This window comes from Neopelma chrysocephalum, unplaced genomic scaffold (assembly GCF_003984885.1).
Source record: "Neopelma chrysocephalum unplaced genomic scaffold, ASM398488v2 Primary Assembly neopelma1_165, whole genome shotgun sequence".
Classification (NCBI taxonomy): domain Eukaryota; kingdom Metazoa; phylum Chordata; class Aves; order Passeriformes; family Pipridae; genus Neopelma; species Neopelma chrysocephalum.
The window spans coordinates 552,834-571,960 of NW_020897827.1; the positions used below are offsets into that span (position 1 = coordinate 552,834).

Below are 19,127 nucleotides of genomic sequence, written 5' to 3' on the forward strand. Positions count from 1 at the left end.
TGCCCATGTAGGTTACTGGGTTGATCCCACTGCTTTGCCAACGGTTCTTCAGTCTGTTTAGATATTTTGACAGTCCTTTCAGTCTGACCATGAGGAATTGGTCCCTTGTGACTTCTGGATCATTTCCCCAGGTCACTTTAGCAGTTGCAGAACCCTGTGTAACAACACTGAGCTGCTGTTTCTGATCAGCCTGTGAGGAACAGCGGCAGTAATTGCAGCGGTGTTGATGGAATTGTCAGCCAACAAGCTGGAATTTGCAGCGGGCCCACTGCTGGGCCAGTGCGGGGCTGGAGTTTGTAAGCTTTTAAAATACTGCTCCCTTTGTTTTGTTAACGCGCTGCTCGGATCTGATGGGCCTGTGATGAAAACCTCCCACGTGCCCGGCTCAGCCTCTGCCTCGTAATTAAACATTTACAAATAATTACACATTTACAAACAATCGATGCTGTGGGGAAAGTGCAGCGGGAGGAGCCCAGGCCGTGATCAAACAGCCAGGCCCAGGCTGGAGGGCAGTTTTTCACGTGCCATGTGGTGTGTGAGCTGTGTGTGAGCAGCTGGACAGTGTGTTTTGGGGCCCTTTTGTCCCAGGGTGGGGTTGGTTTGCCCTGCAGGGGCTGCTGGAGGCAGAAGGAAGGCACTGTCTGTCACAGAACTTTGGAGGCGAGTGTCACACAGCCAGTGGAGCTGAAATGATGTGTTCCCTGAGATCTCTTTGGAGACAGAGCTCGAGCAGGTGGCCAGGGAGGACCTCAGGAGCAAAACAACCTGAACCCACCCAGTTAAACCAGGAACACGAGCACTGCCCTGCTTGGGAAGGGTGGGCACTGTATGAGCAGGCTAACAAGGACTGATCAGAAAGGATTCCAAATTCCTGAGAATCTCCCTGGTTCATCAGTTTTATGTTGTGCTACAGTTACAGTGTTTGAAACCGAAATGGTGCTTGACGTTTTTTGGGTGTTTGTACCCTCCTCTCTCCCTGCTCACTGAGGAAGATGAAGGGGCTTAAAAGCCAGGCAGCCAAGCAGCAGCAAGTTAATGTTTAGTTATGGTAGTATCTGGTTTATTCCTTGCACATTTGATCCTCAGCTGCCCTGAGTGGATGGTGTGGTTGCAGATTAACCACCCCATGGCAGAGGTGCACGGGAGCCCCGTTCAGAGGCAGCAGGTCCTGGTAGAGCAGCCCTGGTGTGCTCTGGGAGGTGTCCCTGTGGCTTCCAGGACCTGGATCCCTGTCTCCTCAGCCTGGGGAGCTCCAGGCAGTGAAGCTGCAGAGCTGAGGTGGCCTTTTTTTAACACACAAAGCTTTGGCCTTTTGCACCGTATTCCCCAAGCAGGGACCCCGGGGAAGAAGCTGCAGGGATGTAGCAGGAGGTGATTCCCACTTCTGCAACGTGGGCACCACACACCAGCTTAACCCACAGCTGGTGGGGTTTAGGTTTGTTTATACAGTCAGTGGAAACCTGGCCAGTGCAGTCAATGGTGAATCAACCCCAAAATTTCATCTTCCCACCTGTAGGTATCCAGTGGAAGGTTTGTGGCTGGTGAGTCCAGAGGCAGGGCTGGAGCTGGGAATGCAGTGACTTGGCAGAAGTTTGGCCTGCAGGGCTACTCAGATGGAGAAGATGTAACCTGGCCTGCACTCAGGTGCCCTGTGGGAGCAGAGTGTGGGCTGTGGAGAGCTCTGGGAGTGTGCACAGACGTGATGAGGAAGATCCCTGTCCCTGGGCTGGTGAAACCTCTGCTTGGCCTCTGTTTGTGCCTCTGTATTGAAAACAGGATAAATTAGAAGTGGAGGTGGCTGTTGTGGTGAAGAGTTATGAGTGGTTTGGGGAGGACAGTAAATCAAGTTTGTCTTGATAAACTAAAAGTGGCAATAAATCCCCAAACTTGAGCTGACGGCATTACACTGGGTCTGTCACCTGCTCTCCCCCAGCCTTCCCTCTCTCTCTGCTTCTCCTCACTCCCCATATCCCCCCCAAAAAAGGGGGGAAGAGAAAGAATTAAAGGAATAACTCTGGTAAAGCAGCACTGGGGACAGAGGGGAGGGATGTTTGTCTGAACACACTGATCCCATGTTTCAGGCTTTGCACCCTGTGTTTGCAGAGGCCGTCAGGAATCCTCCATCCTTGGCTGGTGGGGATCTATTGTTCCCTTCTCCAGAGCTGGATGAGCCACAGCCCAGATGAGATATTTTCAGGGTCCTCTTCAAGTGGTGTTAAACTGTTTTGGATCCCTGCTCTGTCTTGCCTGAGGTTACATCAACAGAGCTGGGCTGAGGGAAGGGTTTTTCTTGTCTCAGGTTACTGGACAGTCGAGGAGGGTTTTTGGCATGGCCCATTTCCTAGAACCGTTGGCATTTCCAGTGCTGAGCTGCGATTCTTTCAGGGCTGAGACAGAAATCTCACCCCACAAGCAAACAGCTTCCAAAGCTGGAGCCTGAGAGAGGAGCAGAAGGGATAATTAGCTGAGTTTTATCTCCTCTGCCCTGGGACTTTGAGAGAAGTGCAGATAGGTGATAAAAACCCACCATATCAGCATAATTACCTGTGCAGCTTATCAAAGCTGCTGATTTGCTGTATGTGGGAGCATTTCCTTAATTGCTGGTGTGACTCTGTACCCCAGTTAAAGGCCAAAGAAGGGTACTTAAGATGAGTGTAGATATGAAGTGTCAAATTCCTTTGTTCTCCTCCTCAAAGGACAGAGATGTGAGCAGGAAATAACTAAGCTTCATTTCTTTTCCTGTAAGTCTCCTTTGAATATATTTAGGAGGTAAAGAGTCGTTTCATAAATACATTCTGCTCTCCTTTTGACAAAAGCAGGATTTGTAGTAATTTTGTTGGCACTGCATGAAAGGGCTGTGGCTGAAACTCTTGAACCCTTGTCCTTATCTGCAAGTCCATCAGACCATGTCATTGGAGCCAAAGCTGGAGATGAATTTTCTGACTGGATTGTGGAAGTGACCATTTTATTCCTGGAGTTCAGTGAGAAGAGCAGGTCAGAGGAGTGTGGGCAATCTTCACTGGGAGCAACCTTGTGTAAATATAAAAATTAATTTTACATATAGGTATTAAAAATATGGAATCATGGAATCCCAGACTAGTTTGGGTTGTAAAGGACCTTTAAGCCCATCCAGTCCCACCCCTGCCATGGGCAGGGACACCTTCCACCAGCCCAGGTTGCTCCAAGCCCCGTCCAACCTGGCCTTGGACACTTCCAGAGATCCAGGGGCAGCCACAGCTTCTCTGGGCAACCTGTGCCAGGGCCTCCCCACCCTGACAGGGAAGAAAGAATTCCTTCCCAATATCCCATCTAAACCTTCAGCTTCAGGCCACGACTGTATTAAATAAAAAGAACATGAAGATGCTCCTTGAGGATTTGGATGAGCGCAGAGAGCTGTGTAGCAGAGACTGTTGCACTACAATATATTAAATATCTAAAATGCAAATAATAAGGGTTGTGTGTGTTGTTTGAATTCTTTCATTAATACCTGTGAACAGAATTCCTTTAGTTACCCAGAGACTGCTCCAGGGGGAGGGTTTGCAGCTTTGCTGCTCATGGATAATCATGGATGAACTGATGCCATGATGTGTGTGCTGGGACAGAGGGGTTGGCAGTTGTGTTCCACTGTGGATTCCCAGCAGAGAGTGCAATGTATGGATTGCCAGTGCAATGTATGGATTGCCAGTGCAATGTGTGGATTGCCAGTGCAATGTATGGATTGCCAGTGCTTTCCAACAGACACAGTGAAGTGCTTTGATGAGCTTGAAGCATTCCTTGTTTTCAGAAGTCCTTGGAAAACTGGCAGTTGACCCATTCCCCTCATTTGCTGTTCCCTGATGGAGAGTGATCAGGGAGCTGACAGGGAACATCACTAAGTCTACCACTAATTATTATTACTAATTCAGCAGTTTACAATAATTAGTAATTAGATTATTCCAACTGCATGAGGATGGATGAGATATCCACTCATCCCTTCTGCAGCAGGGAAGGGTGACACAAACCACTTCACTTTAAAAAAACACGGACAAATAACATGTTTTCCATCTAATAGGTGATTTTATATGTAATTTTAAAAGGTGTGAAGATACTGACAGTTTGTGACTGCCAGACCTGTTGATTCCAAGTGTTTCTTTGTGTCCCAGGGCAGCAGGTTCAGTGAGGGTTTATCAGCTGATTGCTCAGGGGAGAGAGGGAGACTCACATAGCTGTGTTTGGAGGAGGATGTGTCAGCTCTGAGCTGTTAATTAACCTGATTTCTAAAAAAAATTCATCAAAATAAAGCTGATAGCAGAATTAACTGGAAATTCATCGGGGAACTGGGGAGGTCCCAGCACTGCCCTGCCTCAGACTGGGGCAGCTGCTCTGTCCAAAATCAGTGTGATCATCCTGGAGAGGAGCAGCACTTTTACTCTGTGCTGCTGCTTTTCAGTGTCTGCCAAAGCTGAGAGTATTCACTTACCACCACTCCAGGCTAAATCAGTGCTTTCTGTAAGTAATTGGTGGCTGAAAACTTCATTATTAAACTTTTTTTATAAACACTCTTTGCTCTGACCGTGAGACTGTCACTAACTGAGGCTCATTCCCTGACAAATGATACTTTACAGAAGTAAGAGCCTGCCTGCATCCTTGGGCTGATGTGTCATTTAAAAGATCCTGTTTTAAATAATTTCACAGGGCTCTGAATTCCACTGGCCTAAAATTAAAAATTCAGTGGTTTGGTCACAGTCAGCTCAGCTCGTGGCAGATAAGTTGTAGATATTTTTCAGCTTATCTGCATGTTAATTCTGCTTTGAGTGGTGTTTGTGCTGTCTCACATTAGTATTATTTGAATAGTCTTTCAGCTTCTGAGTGGGAGCTGTCTGACAGAATAAACAATATGTAAAATGTGAAGGAAGCAAATGAACACAATCTCTGCGGTGATAATTTGGAAGGATGAAGCCAGCAGCAGGGAAATCAAGTCATCTGTTTTACTAATCAAACCTCTTAAGTCCTTTTCCATGTTGCTGATGTTCCCCTGTTATCACTGTGCACACTTGGCATTTGGGAATTGCTCCTGCAGTGGGTGATGGATGCAGCAATGGCAGCACTGCTGCTGCTGCTCAGCTGCTTTTCCTCTCAAACAATGTGCAGTGAGGTGCTTCAGGCTCTTGGGCAAATTCCTTTGCTTATCTTGCCAGGCCTTCCATACCCACAAGGGTGTTTGAATCATTCCCTGTGTTGTTCCTTCTCTTTTTCCCTTTTGGAAATTGGCCTTTCAGGGAGAGGGAGAAAGATCCTGATGCTGACTCTGCTGGGTTGGTCACACTCGTGGCTTTAACTGAAAGCTCTGCACTTGGGGGTGGTAAAAAACCCCTTTATTTCGCACCCAAACCTTCTGTAAAATATTAGTTGCTCTTTAATTGAGAAGAACAAACCAGTAAGGCCTTTCCAGCACTGATATGCAGACATAACCTCATTCCTTCAGAGCCTGAGGGTTGGTCTTCCAGGGCACCTGCTGCTCCATTCCTGGTGATGGGAGAGACTGGGAGATGGGGAACAGGGGTTTCAGTGCAGTTCTGGTTCAAATTGTCACTGGGGACATGAAGCTTTTCTAGTACAAAACAAGGAAAAAAAAGTCCCACAACAAACCTGAGCCAAATCTACATCCAAAATGGGAACTTTTCCTGGCTGGATGTGCTTCCAAGGAACCATTAATGGACACGTTGTGTTGAAAGGGATTTGCTTTGTGATCTGCAAACTCAGTTTTCCCCTCTCCAGTGCTCCTGGCTCTTTGTCCCCGTGCCCTGGCTGAGGGCCTTGGTGTCTGTGCCCCAGAGAATGGTGCCAGTGACAGTGTGGGGATCCAGCTGGCCCTCCTTGGCCCTGCAGCAGCCGTGGCACGAGGGGATCTCTGGCCCAGGGGCTGGGTGAGCAGCTGGAGGGGGAACATCTTCAGCTGCTGCTTGGACACTCTGGGCATTTGTCCACCAAAGCCTTTGGCTGGGACCCTGAGGTGCTGCTGGAGCAGCTCTGGGCCAGAGCATGGAAGCTGAGGGATCACAGTGGGCTGGAAAATGCCTGGGAATGCCTGGAGAAGCCTGTTGTCACAGCCCAATGTCCCACCCTGGTGTCACAGCCCAGTGTCACAACCTGGTGTCCCACTCTGGTGTCACAGCCCCATTCTCACAGCCCAGTGTCACACACAGCCCAGTGTCACAGCCCAATATCCCACCCTGTTGTAACAGCCCAATATCCCACTCTGGTGTCACATCCCAGTGTCACACACAGCCCAGTGTCACAGCCCCATGTCCCACCCTGGTGTCACAGCCCCATTGTCACAGCCCAATGTCCCACCCTGGTGTCACAGCCCGGTGTCACAGCCAGACCACACACAGCCCCAGCTGTGGCCTGTGGTGATTTGTGTGGAGGTGATGGTGCAAATCACTGCAGCAACTCTGGGAGAAACCCCAGTGCTGCACAAATGGAGTCACTGTTTGCCTGCTTTGCCTTATTATTGTTATTTTTGCACAGCTCGCATGGCCTGGCTTAGTATAAATCAGGAATCCAGTTTTATTTTAGCTGTAACATTCCCAGAGACTTTTGGAGTGCTGGCAGATGAGGTTCTGTATCTTGGTGCTGCAAGATGATCCCTGGGTTTTCTGAGCCCTGTGTCAGACAATGCTGCATTCAGGGGCTCGGGCACATCCACAGCACTGGCCACGAGCTCAACAAATCAGAGTATTCCTTTCCAGCACAACAATGAGGCAGCTGAACATCAGCAGCTCCAGCCAGCTGACTGCTAGAGGAGTCTCCAGGCATCTCCAGAGGAAACCTGTGGGATAGTGGGACTGTGTCTTGGCACCTGGGCTTGTGGAGAGAATAGAAGTGTAATTAGACAGCAACATGAGGTTCTGTTAATTGTGCAGCATGGGCAGAGAGTGGGGAAGGTGGTGCAGGATATCACACCAGGTGTGTGGAAGAATATGGCTTAGAAAAGAAGGTTTCAAGTCATTAACACAGTTGCTGCTGTGGCTTCAGGTCGGTATTTGTAGGAGGCTGCTGCTCTGTCAGCAGTGAGTGGTTGTAGTTTCCTGGTCTTTGTTTTTCTCCGTGTTTCTGGATCTTTCTGTGGGGTTGCAGGATTTTACAGTCCCTTCAGCATCCCTTGCAAGAAGGTTGTTATTCAGAAGTCTTGCCTGGACACCCCTGGGACAGAACCAGCACTGCAGAATTCCCACCCCACTGACCCGGGGCCCTTCCTCGTGGTGCAGATCTGTCCAACCTCCAGTCATTGCTCTGGGCTTCGCCTTTTGTGCAGCTTTTTGTGCAGTTTTATCCCCCAATATGCCTGAAGGTGGCAAACCCTTGAACACAGCAGTGTGTAACCCCATGAACAAAGCTGAATTCCCCAAACTGGGGGCTGGGATAATCCTGGTGTGGCAGGTTACAGTTAATGCAGACGAGGGGATGGAAGGAGGAGGTGGTGAACGAAGGTAAAATGTCTCTTTTTAGGTACCCAACTGCAGTAACATCAGAGTGGGAGGAACATAATGGACCATGAGGTCAAATGTTGGTCACTGCTGGAAGCCACATGTTCCAAAGACATCCCCAGACTCAGCTCAGCCATCCCCAGACTCAGCTCAGCCATCCCCAGCAGTGCTCAGTGGTCCCTGCAGCTCCTGAGCTGCCCTCCCGGGATGCTGCCCTGGCACCCAGCTCTCAGTCCCCAGCCTGTGCTGGCCAGAGTGCTCCATTCCCATTCCCCTTTTACATGGGCCTGTATAGTTTTTTTGTTTAATGAATTATTCTGGCAGGGGGATACTCATCTCACCCTTTTATAGGTGATTACTTCCACCTTGAGCCTCATGCATTTCAATGAGTTCTTTTGCATGACAAGCTCTGCACTCCCCTCACCTGCTGACTTGGTGTGTGATGGGGGCAGAGAGAACCTACCTGACTTTTGAGATTTTTTTGGTTTTTACTGCCCTTTTGTAGATTTTGTGCCCTTATTTGGCAGATGAAAAAGAGATGGTGGGCAGGTGGCAGTCTCTCCTTTGCTGCTATCCCATCCCGTTCTCCTCTTCCCTGGTTAGATCTGGGATAACTCACCCTCAGGACATCACTCAGGGCAATGTCCTGCTCAGGGCACAGTAATGTGATTACTGCACTAGGATTTCACAGTGTTCCAGTCAGATTTTTCACAGGGAAACCGGGAGTGTGTTTTCTTGCTCCACACGCAGCCATCGGGCACAAACTGCTTTTCTCTCTACCTGTGCCTGCAGCAACTTTCTCTGTGCGGGTTGGGATAAACCCACAAAGCATTTGTTGTCCTGGAGGCTTTTCAAAGACCTTCCTTTTGTCTCATTATCAGTTTCAAGTCTGCCTGTGCCTCCTGCTCTGCTCCCGGAGCTCCCAAACGAGCCTGCAGAGCTCCCCTCTGCAGCAGAGCTCGGGCCCTCTGACGCAAATAGAAATGAAAGTTCAGTGACTCCCGTGTTTGGTGGTTTGGCATTTTTTCAGTGCAAGGTTAGTACTTTATATTTAAGGAGAGGGGTTTTAATATTACTCTGTATTTCACAGTTTTAGCCTTTATCCATCTCCCGTTTTCCCTCCCCCAACCTCACCTAGTGGGTTTGAGGGGCTGACTCAAGGCTGGTTTGGAGCTGAACCAGCCTCGTCAAAATTACAGTTTGCTGAACCCTCGGTTTGCTGAGGGAGATGTGGCAGTGGTCACTCAGAGTTTGCTGATTTTCTTTAGAAAAAAAACATGACATCATTACAAAGAACTCCTTTAACCTCCTTCCCCAGGCCGGCTGAGGGCTGTGGGTGACTGGAGGATTCCTCCCCCTGCCCCGTCTGCTCCCACAGCACAGGAAAGGAGTGGTGCTCCCAATGGCATTTCCTATTTTGTTAAACTGGCAGCGTGTGAGAGCCGAGCCCCTGCAGGCCAGCTGCGAGCAAAAACCTCACCTGCACATTCAGTGAGCTTCACTTCAGCTCCTCTGGCCCTCGGGGTGGGTCAGGACCCTGCAGACACATGTTGTGGTGCTGCAGACATGCATATTCACCATCGGGACAGACTTGGAGCGTTTCCCGGTGCAGGGGGGTTGTACTGACTGGACAGTTTTTTGGGCTGTTTTTCCAAGAGCAGCAAGAGTATTTTAGCAATAGTTCTGCCAACGCAAATCCTGTTTATCTGAGCGCTCTTGTGAGGGGCTGGTTCGCTGCGAGACACTTTGTGAGCAGTTTACTGAAAGCCTTGAAGTCCTGCTTGACAGCTGAGTTTATTTTGAGATTTACCTAGAATAAAGTCTTTAAGTAGCACTGAACTCGCAGCAGAGAGACCCACTATCACCTAGAGAAGGCACAAGTGCCTGAGGCACACAGGGTAAGTGGCTTTTAGCAGTCACTTGCTTCCCAAAGCACGAGGGGAATGGTTGTTGCCTCGTGTGAGTGCAGGGTACACATTCTCGCCTTTAAAACCAGGTAAATGTGGTTTCACTGCCAGAAGTTCTGCTTAAATTCCCTTCCTTGGTGAGCACATCCTAAAGGCCAATCCTTGACTGTTCATGAATACGGGGCTTAGTTAAATATCTTCATGTGTGTTTGCAAAGAGAATGGACTCAAAGCCTGCAGGATTGGAGTTTATACATTTGGGGGTAAAAAATAACTAAGACTTGTTGCCCTCTTTAGGAGAGTAACCCAAATCACATGGGGTGTTTCCAACAGGGAAAGGAATTGTCCCTTCTCTGTGTGCCAGTGGTGTGGAGCTGCTGGATTATTTTTCTTGCCATGCACAGGGAGGAAGGAGGAAAAATCTCTGTGCTCATACTCAATATTTCATATTCAATATTTCAGTTTGTGCCTTGGGGTTCACAGATAAGCTGGAAATACAGAATATTTGAAACCCTCAGTTTTTGTTCTCTTCGCCTTCAGTGGGACTGGGTCAGTTGTGGAGCAGTGCCTCTGGAGCACTCCTGATTTGTCCTGAATTATTTACTTTTCCCTTTTTTTTTTTTGGTTAACATTTCCTTTCCTTCAAGCTGCTGCTGCTGCTCCCAGATGAACTGGCAGTGTGTGCTCAGGGGATGGCTGTGGTCCCTGTCCTGCAGGGTCCCTGTCCTGCAGATGTTGTTTGGGAGTGTGGGTTCCAAGCCCTGCCAGCTAACTCTTTTCTTTATTTGTACTGAGTGCATTTGAAGTTGCATCATTTCCTCGGTAAGAACGGTTTTATTTTTGACTGGAGTGTTTGTCAGGTGGAGGAAATCCTAAATGTTGAGTGCTCTCTGCTGGTGAGGATTTCTGCTCCAGTGCTCCCATTCCTGCAGTGTGTTTTCCAGGGGGAACTGGATGTGAACATAGGGTGTCTGGACTGAACTCCCTTCCCTAAACATAAAGACTACAAAACAAAGTAAGAGCCTTTTTCTTGCCTTAGTGGTCTTCTTTCTTAGAGAATAATTTCTCTCCCTTTCAGTGATTTATAGTCTGTGACTCACTGCTTTTTATTTCCTCATTATCAATTGATGTTTTAATGAGGTAATAAAAACTAGTATAAAAACTTCTCATGGAAGAGCTGATGTTCCTCAGAATAACTCACAGGGATTAAATACTCTGAATTTCTTTTTGGCTGCTGAGCTAATGGAGAGAGGAGACTGAGGGGAGACTTTTTGGGGTCTGCAGCTTCCTCCCGAGGGGCAGCTCCATCTCTGCTCTCTGTGGTCAGTGACATGACCCAGGGAATGGCTGGAGCTGTGCCAGGGCAGGGTCAGGTTGGATCTCAGGGAAAGGTTCTTCCCCCAGAGGGTGGTTGGCACTGCCCAGGCTCCCCAGGGCAGTGGGCACGGCCCCAAGGCTGCCAGAGCTCCAGGAGGGTTTGGACAACGCTCTGAGGGACAGGGTGGGATTGTTGGGGTGTCTGTGCAGGGCCAGGGGTTGGATTTGGTGATCCTTCGAGGTCCCTTCCCTCTGAGGATATTCTGTGATTCCATGACGTTGATACAGAAATGGTTCCAATGGAATTATTACAGGGAAATAAATGTTCTGTTGTAGCACAAGCTGACGTGATTTCCATGAGAGACACAAACCAAGGTTTGACCATGGGGGTGTTGCCCCAGGAGTAGATATTGGGATTCCCTTTAGCAGACTTGCTGCTGTTCCTTTTAATAAAAACCAGTCCAGTTCTGCATCTAAACCCCAGCCCTGGAATGGCTGTGCTGGCCGTGGTGTGGATGAGTTTCCCCAGATGGGGGATGAGCCTTTCCAAAAAGCAACCAAGAACCTCGTTGTCCTGTTTGCTGCCCTTGCCCTGCAGAGCAGTGGCTGTAACACAGCTCCTGCTCCCTGTTTCCACTGCCCTGGTGGGTTGTTTCCTTAATTTCTATGAGTTCTCCCTGGGCCAGGCTCTCCCAGCAGGAAAACAGGCCCTGCTGTTCTTGGCCTGGGCTGCTCTGAGGGATGAAAAGGGGCTTTATCAGCCAGGAGGGGCGAGGAGCCGCGGCTCCCGGTGGGAACATCTGAGCCCAGCTCTGGAATTTGAACTCCAGTGCTAAGAAGTGTAAAGAAAAATGAAGCAAGAGGTAAAAATGGGGGTGTCAGTTGTTCATAGAGTCTGGGTCCTTAGAGCCAAGCTGGAGACAGGTCTGTTTTTCAGGCCTGGAGATGGATCCTTCTCCTCCCTCTCCTCCATCTGCCTTTTACCACAAAGGTGAAGACTCAACTTGTCAGAGCCCAGTAAAATCTTTCAGAGCTTGACTCTGTGATGATCCTTGTGGGTCCCTTCCAGCTCAGGATGTTCCATGATTCTGGGATTCAGGCAAGGACACCGAAGTGCCAGGGCAGGAAACTTAAACTGGGCTCTGCCACTGCAAGTTTACATAATTCATTACTTAAGGAAGAGGTCAGAGTATTGGGTGCTGTGATGGTGACTTGGCACAATGGGCCTTTATTCCTTTATTTCTTCTCAGCAGCTGGAACAACCCTCCCTTTGCCCTCTCTGGGGCCATGAACTCTTCCCCGTGTTTGTGGCAGCGCCGTGGGGCTTCAAAACTCACCCACAAACTGCTGTATCTTTATTTTTATCATCAGCAGTGCCTTGAGCAGCAGGCATGTGCTGCTGGGCAGGGCCCTCTGCAGAGCACTCTGTGTGTTCTCCAGTGAATAATTCACCTTCTTTGGATGTCCAGCTCCAAAAGATGGGATGATTTTGCTGACTATGGTGTCCCTGTAGTGGTTTCCATTATATATTTATGTGTGACTTGATCTTCTTAATAGCAACAGTATTGTGTGGGTTTGGTTTTTCAGGCTCTCCTATGTATATGCAGAGTCCCTCAAGGGCTCCTGAGAGGGCAGGAGCCTGGTATCTGATCCTTTTGCACCTTCTGCCTCTTTGGGATCTTCCAAATACCACGATTCCCACCTGCTTTGTGCTTCTCAGAGTTAAAATCAGGTGTACTGATCTTGGTAATTATTTTAAGATTATCTTTTCTAAAAACATTTTTGGTAGCTTTCAAACAGCGTGTATCTCAAAAATATCTTTGCATTTTAAGTTTTGGGAAATGCATATCGAGACACTTTCAGTTCAAACTGATTGCAGGAAGAAGAAGACATTTTGCAGTTCTTGGGTCTTTTTAGTGCAGCATTTCGTGAGGAAGCTGGAATTGGAGGCACAAGCGCTCCCAGAAAGTGGAATGCTGGTTGCTGGATGATATTTCTTGAGTTTTATTACACCTGCTAAAAACTGAGACTGCCAAGATGCTGCAGAAAATTCTCAAATGAACAATAGAAAATGTCAGGGCTGTCACCACATGGGGGTGGTAATAAATTCAATAAAGTAATGCTGGAATTTGTGCCGGAGTCCAGGAGGGATTGGAGGCCCCCGGGCTCTGTTGGAGGGGTTCTGGTGCCATCTAATGTTGTGAGGTTTAAGTGCAGCTGCAGACAGGTAGTTGTGCAAATGCCGTGGTTTGGGTGTTGATCCCAAAATCTCCTGCCATCCTTTCTCCTCCTGAGCAGCAAAGGCTGTATAAATTCTTCTGCTGTTAACCTGGAATTCCTGTGAGCCCTCCTGATAGGTAACTTCCAATAAAATGTGGATTTCCTTGGAAACAGCTTTTAACTTAAACACTTTTTATAAACAAGCTGCCAGTTATTTTCTGTCTTGTTTGCAGAAAGAATCCAAGGGCCAGGTAGGGTTTAGGAAAGGTGAAGTTTAGGGTTGTTGTTACACATTCTTAGGAATCTTTCCCCTCTGGTTTAGCAGCAGTGGTGATACCAAAGTGCCTTCCAGTAAAAAGGATGGGGTGGAAGCTCATTGCTGGAGCTGAAAGGCTGCAATTCCCTCCTGGCCTTCTGTCTTTGCTTATTTTCTTCCAAGTGTTGTTAGACCTCTCATGAGGGGCTTCTCTGGCCTTTAGCTGGGTCATGGACAACTGCAGAACGTGAAAAAAAGAATTTGCTTTTAAATCCCCTTTATGAAGCAGATTTTATTTGCTCCTCACACTTGTGTTGACTTATTGTCAGTTGTGGAGACAGTAAATTGTATCTTGTGCACCTGTCAGTGAAACAGCAGTGGAAATGTCCTCTGTAGGTGCTAAACTAAAAGTTGGTAGTTGTTGTACCCTCAGGTCTCTCTGTCCCTGCTGTGCCATCCAGGGAATGTCCATAGCCAGGGGTTTATTGTGGTGTTCCCGTGGATCAGAGTTCACTGCTGGGCTCTGGGCAGGTGTGTTCCAAAGCCCTCCATTTGACTCATTTTCCCCCCTTTTTGTCTCCCCCGGGGCAGGTTTGAGAAGGGCAGGATTTACACCTTCATTGGGGAGGTGGTGGTTTCCATGAATCCCTACAAGAACCTCAACATCTACGGCCGGGACACCATCGAGCAGTACAAGGGCAGGGAGCTCTATGAGAGGCCCCCCCACCTCTTCGCCATCGCCGACGCCGCCTACAAGGCCATGAAGAGACGCTCCAAGGACACCTGCATCGTCATCTCAGGTGAGCTGGGCCAGCCTGGGGACATCCTGGGGACATCCCAGGCAGGAGGAGGACGGGGGTTTGGCCATAAAGGAAAAAACTTCATTAGTTTTAAGGCTCGTTTGCGTTCGAATCCCTGTGTGGAGACGTCGCAATTATTTCTTCTCTCCTTCAGTCCTTCAGCCTTCTCCCAGCCAGGCAGGAGCTGGGGCTGTGCCTGCAGAGGGATAATGGGAGCAGGAGCCTTATCCCACTGCAGGGATCTGCAGAGCAGGGCCTGTCTCTGCTCAGGAGCTGCTGCTCGTGCCCCTGGGCTGGTTTGGTCAGTGGGAGCAGGGCTGGTTCCCTGCCTGGCTCCTGGCACTTCCTTCCCTTGATGTCCCCGAGCTCTGAAAGGCGAGAGCCCCGAGCTGGGGGGCTGAACAGTGGCCCCTTGTCCTGCCCAGCCAGGCTTTCTCCTCTAACAATATTCCTTTGATCCTCTGTGTGCCAGGCCCGGTCCCGACCTGGGAAGTCTCACATCACAATTGCTCCGAGCCAGCGCAGCCACAGGGTCTAGAAAATGCCCCGAGTGCACACAGAGATGGTTTTAAAGTAACAAATCAAAACCCCCCAGACGTTGTTGGAGTAGAATTGAGATGTTCTGTGCAGTGATTTGCTTTGCTTTTTTTCATCTCTTGGGTCACCCTGGTGCTTCTGCCCCCAGGTGAAAGTGGAGCTGGGAAAACCGAGGCCAGTAAATACATCATGCAGTACATTGCAGCCATCACCAACCCTGGGCAGAGGGCTGAGGTGGAGAGGTAAGGCCTCGCCTGGCAAATAAGGGAAATTTGGGGATCTCTTTCAGTGGGCTCTGTAGCTGAGGGTGTCTTGTATATGCTGATTTTTACAGCAGTTCCCTAACTTCTTCAGATACTGCTTTTACTCTGGGAATGTTGCAATATTAATTGCTAAAATCATGCAGAAAAATTTAAAAAAAACAGTATCTAGAGGTACCTTCCAAGCAATACCAACCATCTGATGATCTTAGAGGTCTTTTCCAGTGATTGTAAATCACTTTTCCTGGGGTAAATTGCCTAAAGTCTGGGTACATTAGGACAGCATGTTGAGTGCAAGGAGGGTATTCCATGAGCTTCCAGGCTCACGTGCTCCTGATTTGCAAAATGTGCCTCTTAGTCCTGGAGTAAAAGCATTAGAACAAAGAATGTGCCTTTCTGCTGAAACAGATTTAATACCAACCTCCAATAAACTTTGCAAAAGAGCTCAATAAATTGGTTTCAAAACTGAAATGTGGAAAGGAGCTGAGTTTTTGATGCTGTTTTGAGTCAGGATTTGGTCTTTGAACCAAAGAACCTTTGCTTGCTCTGAGGAGCATTGCTGACAGCTCCCAGCTGCTTTCCCATGGGATTGCTGATGTCACCCACATCTGCCCAGCTGTGTCAGCAAAGAGCTGAATCCTTCCCCAGAAATGCTTGTGGAACAGATTCCATGGGTTTGAGTGTTCAGGTCTGACCTTAGCCCATTCCCTCTTCCATCCCTGCATCCTGCAGAGTGAAGAACATCCTGCTGAAATCCAACTGTGTGTTGGAGGCCTTTGGCAACGCCAAGACAAACCGGAACGACAATTCCAGCCGCTTTGGGAAGTACATGGACATCAACTTTGATTTTAAAGGAGACCCAATAGGTGGGCACATCAATAATTACCTGCTAGAAAAGGTAAGGCCCCCTCACTGCCAGGTGAGAGCCTTGGCTGGAGTTACCCTTGCAATATGGGCTTTGCCAGCAGAAAGTTTTCTGTTCAGACAGGTGAGGTGTGAGGGCAGGGAAGATAAACCCAGGGCTTAATTCTCCCTCAGGAGTCACTAAAGTCCCTGCAGTGCCCTGTCCTGGGACACCGTGGCTTCCAGAGCTCACCAGGAAGGAGACTTCATTACTCAGGCACTTCTGTGCATGTGGGTGTGTGAACTTTAATCTCAGCTTTAATTCTGGATACAATTTGCCATCTGCACAAACTCCTCCCTTGTGAGTCCCCACTCTGAGATGTCCCTGCTGGATCAGCAGGAGATCTCCAGGGCTGTCAGTAGCAACAGTCTGCTTGAGAAGTGTTATTTTGGAATGAAGCCACAGCCTTGTGTGGTGTTTTAGTAGCATTGTTTTTACGTATTCCAAGTGATCCTGAGCATAATGATTTTTTTCATATCATTAAGTGGTGTCTGAAAACACTGGGATATGTAAAAGTGTAGAGAAAAGGGGTGTGAGCCATTAACAGTTCTTGTTGTGTGAGACATGTCTGGCTTTAATTATGTGTTTGACCACATCTGCCAACAGCTTTTTGTTTGTGTTTTTTTTTTGCTCTTCCCTTTATTTCCCTGAAGTCTATTTTCAGAATAAACACTTTATTTAAAAAACAAAACAAAACAACAAACCCAAACATTTAACTTGGGATACTTTGATGCAGAAAAAGGGCTGAGACTGCAGCTGCAGCAACTTAAATCCTGGTGATTTATTCCTCCTGATTGTTTATTTCGTATTCCCTACTTCTCCCAAGTTAAATTTGTTTCCATTTGAAAGCGGTTGAGGCTCTGCCTGAACACAAACATTAACAGACAGTGGCTTTGCACTGCAGCAGGAACACAGAGAATCGTGGAACTACAGAATATCTAGAGCTGGAAGGGACCCCCAAGGACCATCCAGTCCAACCCCTGGCCCTGCACAGACACCCCAACAATCCCCCCTGTCCCTCAGAGCGTTGTCCAAACCCTCCTGGAGCTCTGGCAGCCTTGGGGCTGTGCCCACTGCCCTGGGGAGCCTGGGCAGTGCCAACCACCCTCTGGGGGAAGGACCTTTTCCTGAGATCCAACCTGACCCTGCCCTGGCACAGCTTTGTGCCTCATCACTCTCATATGTTCAAACCTGTAATATGAAATCAGGATTTGTGGCTTGTTGACTGTCTGGTGCATTGAACTGTCCCTGTGCTGTGTTACCCTGGTGTGCACTGAGAGCTCTGGGCTGGAGCTGTGGCTCCCTGAACAAGGCCCTTGGGGCAGAGCAGAGCATTCCCTGGGTGCTGTGACCAGCCTGTCCCAGGAGGGTGCAGTTGGTGACCACCAGTTGGTGACCACTGAGCATTTGTCTGTAGTCACTGGGCCTGCTTTTCATTTCCAGTGACTAAATCATCCTAAAACTGAAGTGACGTTTATTTGACTCTTCCACGTGAGGAGTCCTGTGGTTGCCCCTCAGGATTCCTGGGTGGAAGGAGGACATTGCAGCTGTTATACAAGCTGGTCTTTCTGATTATAGACTTCAGACTCCACATTTCCTGCTGTGCAGTGGTGTTCCCAGCACGGAGCTGGGCTTGGGGCTGCCCTGGCCCTGGGGAGCTCCGTGTCTGAGGGAGGTGCTGGGGAAGCACAGCCACGACACCCACGTTTGTGTTTTGTCTCCCCCAGTCCCGTGTGATTGTGCAGCAGCCCGGAGAAAGGAGCTTCCATTCCTTCTACCAGGTTTGTATCCCCTTTGCTGGACCAAATCACTTGTGTCCAGGTTCCAGAACCCCAGAGCTCTCACCCTCTCCTGTGTTTGCCGGAGGGTTCCCTGGTTGCAGCATCTTGGGTGATCTTGAGTTCTTTAGCTCTTTGTGCTGGGAAGGAGCATGGGAAGATTGATTGTTTTCCATCCTCCAGTCCCTTATTAACACATTTATAAACTCCAGAGGAGGCTGACTAAACAAATATGGTAGGACATTGGACTTTGACTCACTGTTTTATTTGTAGCAAGTCTAATCCCTCTGTTTTCTCTTAAGGCCTTGAGTGCATATGGAAGTAATTTTATGACACCAAGTTGACTTCCTTGGTTTTTTGGAGGTCCTTTTTAATGTCTTCCACATTGTACAGTGGTTCCCTGGGTGTCCTGTGGGGGATATGGTTGGCCTGTTAGTATAACCTTGATTCTCAGCCTAGCAGGGAGGGAAACACAGGTCTGTTTATTTTTTCCCCACTTACTCGGTGCTCCACGGTGGCACGTTAGCACTTTTCTCATGGACAGGTCATTTCCATATGGAAAAGTCTCTGTGCAGAGCAGCAAAGGGAAATGTGGTTGCCAAGACACAGCTGTGGCATGTCACAGATGTAAACAGGGCTGCTCTGTGAGGAGGCTCAGGCTGGCTTTTTAAAGAGTTGTGACTCAAAAGGACAGTGATTTGGGCAACCACCACCCCACACCGTGCATCCCACACGTGTTGTGCTCCTGACTGCAGATACTGGAGCAGTAATTAATATTTTTGTGACTTTGCTTGTCAAGCACATGAATAAGAAACAGAAAAATTTGTGTTTTTTCATTCACCATTTCTTAACCCCCTCTTTGTGCAGCTCCTGCAGGGAGGTTCTGAGCAGCTCTTACGTTCCCTGCACCTTCAGAAGGACGCCTCAGCCTACAGCTACATCTGTCCTGGGGCACAGATCAAGGTGAGCCTGGCTTGGAGGCAGCTTGGCTTGAAATTGTAAGTGCTGCTCGAAATGCTCAAGGCACTGCTGAGCCAGCAGAAGCTGAGACCAGTATTTATGGGATGAATATGGAAAGGTGACACTGGTGTTTTATTTTTAATGGAGTTTCTGGCCCTTGGAGACAAAGCACGTGTGTGCTTAGAATCATAGAAAAAAAATGGACTTGTGTATGTGCAAGTACTGTTGTGCATCCTACATTTAAACATTATAGTAATCATTACATTATAAAAAGCAGTAAAATTATGTGTTAATTAAGGCAGGTGTAGATATTTGACCCATTACCAGTGGCAGACATTCCATAATGGAGAACTTAAACTGCTTTCTGGGCCAAAAAGCCACAAGCATTCATTTCTTTACAGTAGGACATTTCAGTTACTGAAGCATTCAGTCTTCATGGCCTCCAGGAAAGAAGGGAACAAACCCATGAAGTTTTTAGGACAACAGGATCAGATGCCCTTGACTTCAGCTTGCTAGGTGGGACTATCACACAGTAGACATTGAGAGGTTCAGAAAATTCCTGAAACAAGTTGAAGATAATTTCTTGATACAGGTAAAAAAAATAAGCCAACAAGGAAAGGCACCTCCTGGGTAAATAGAATGGAGGGAGGGTGATGATTGGTGCCTGTCTTGGCCACGGTGATCATGAAAAGATTGCATTTTAAATCTTTGGTGATATGA

General features: G+C 48.3%; 1 protein-coding gene across 3 annotated transcripts in view; it reads left to right on the forward strand.

The window, feature by feature from the left end:
- Positions 1-19,127, forward strand: part of MYO1D (myosin ID) — a 145,068-nt gene that overhangs the window by 18,105 nt on the left and 107,836 nt on the right. For all 3 annotated transcript variants that reach the window (XM_027701693.1, XM_027701696.1, XM_027701695.1), the window contains exons 2-6: positions 13,760-13,968; positions 14,654-14,747; positions 15,498-15,663; positions 17,397-17,450; positions 18,315-18,410. In XM_027701693.1, coding sequence (XP_027557494.1) covers positions 13,760-13,968; positions 14,654-14,747; positions 15,498-15,663; positions 17,397-17,450; positions 18,315-18,410 — 619 coding nt within the window. The remainder of the gene's footprint in view (positions 1-13,759; positions 13,969-14,653; positions 14,748-15,497; positions 15,664-17,396; positions 17,451-18,314; positions 18,411-19,127) is intronic.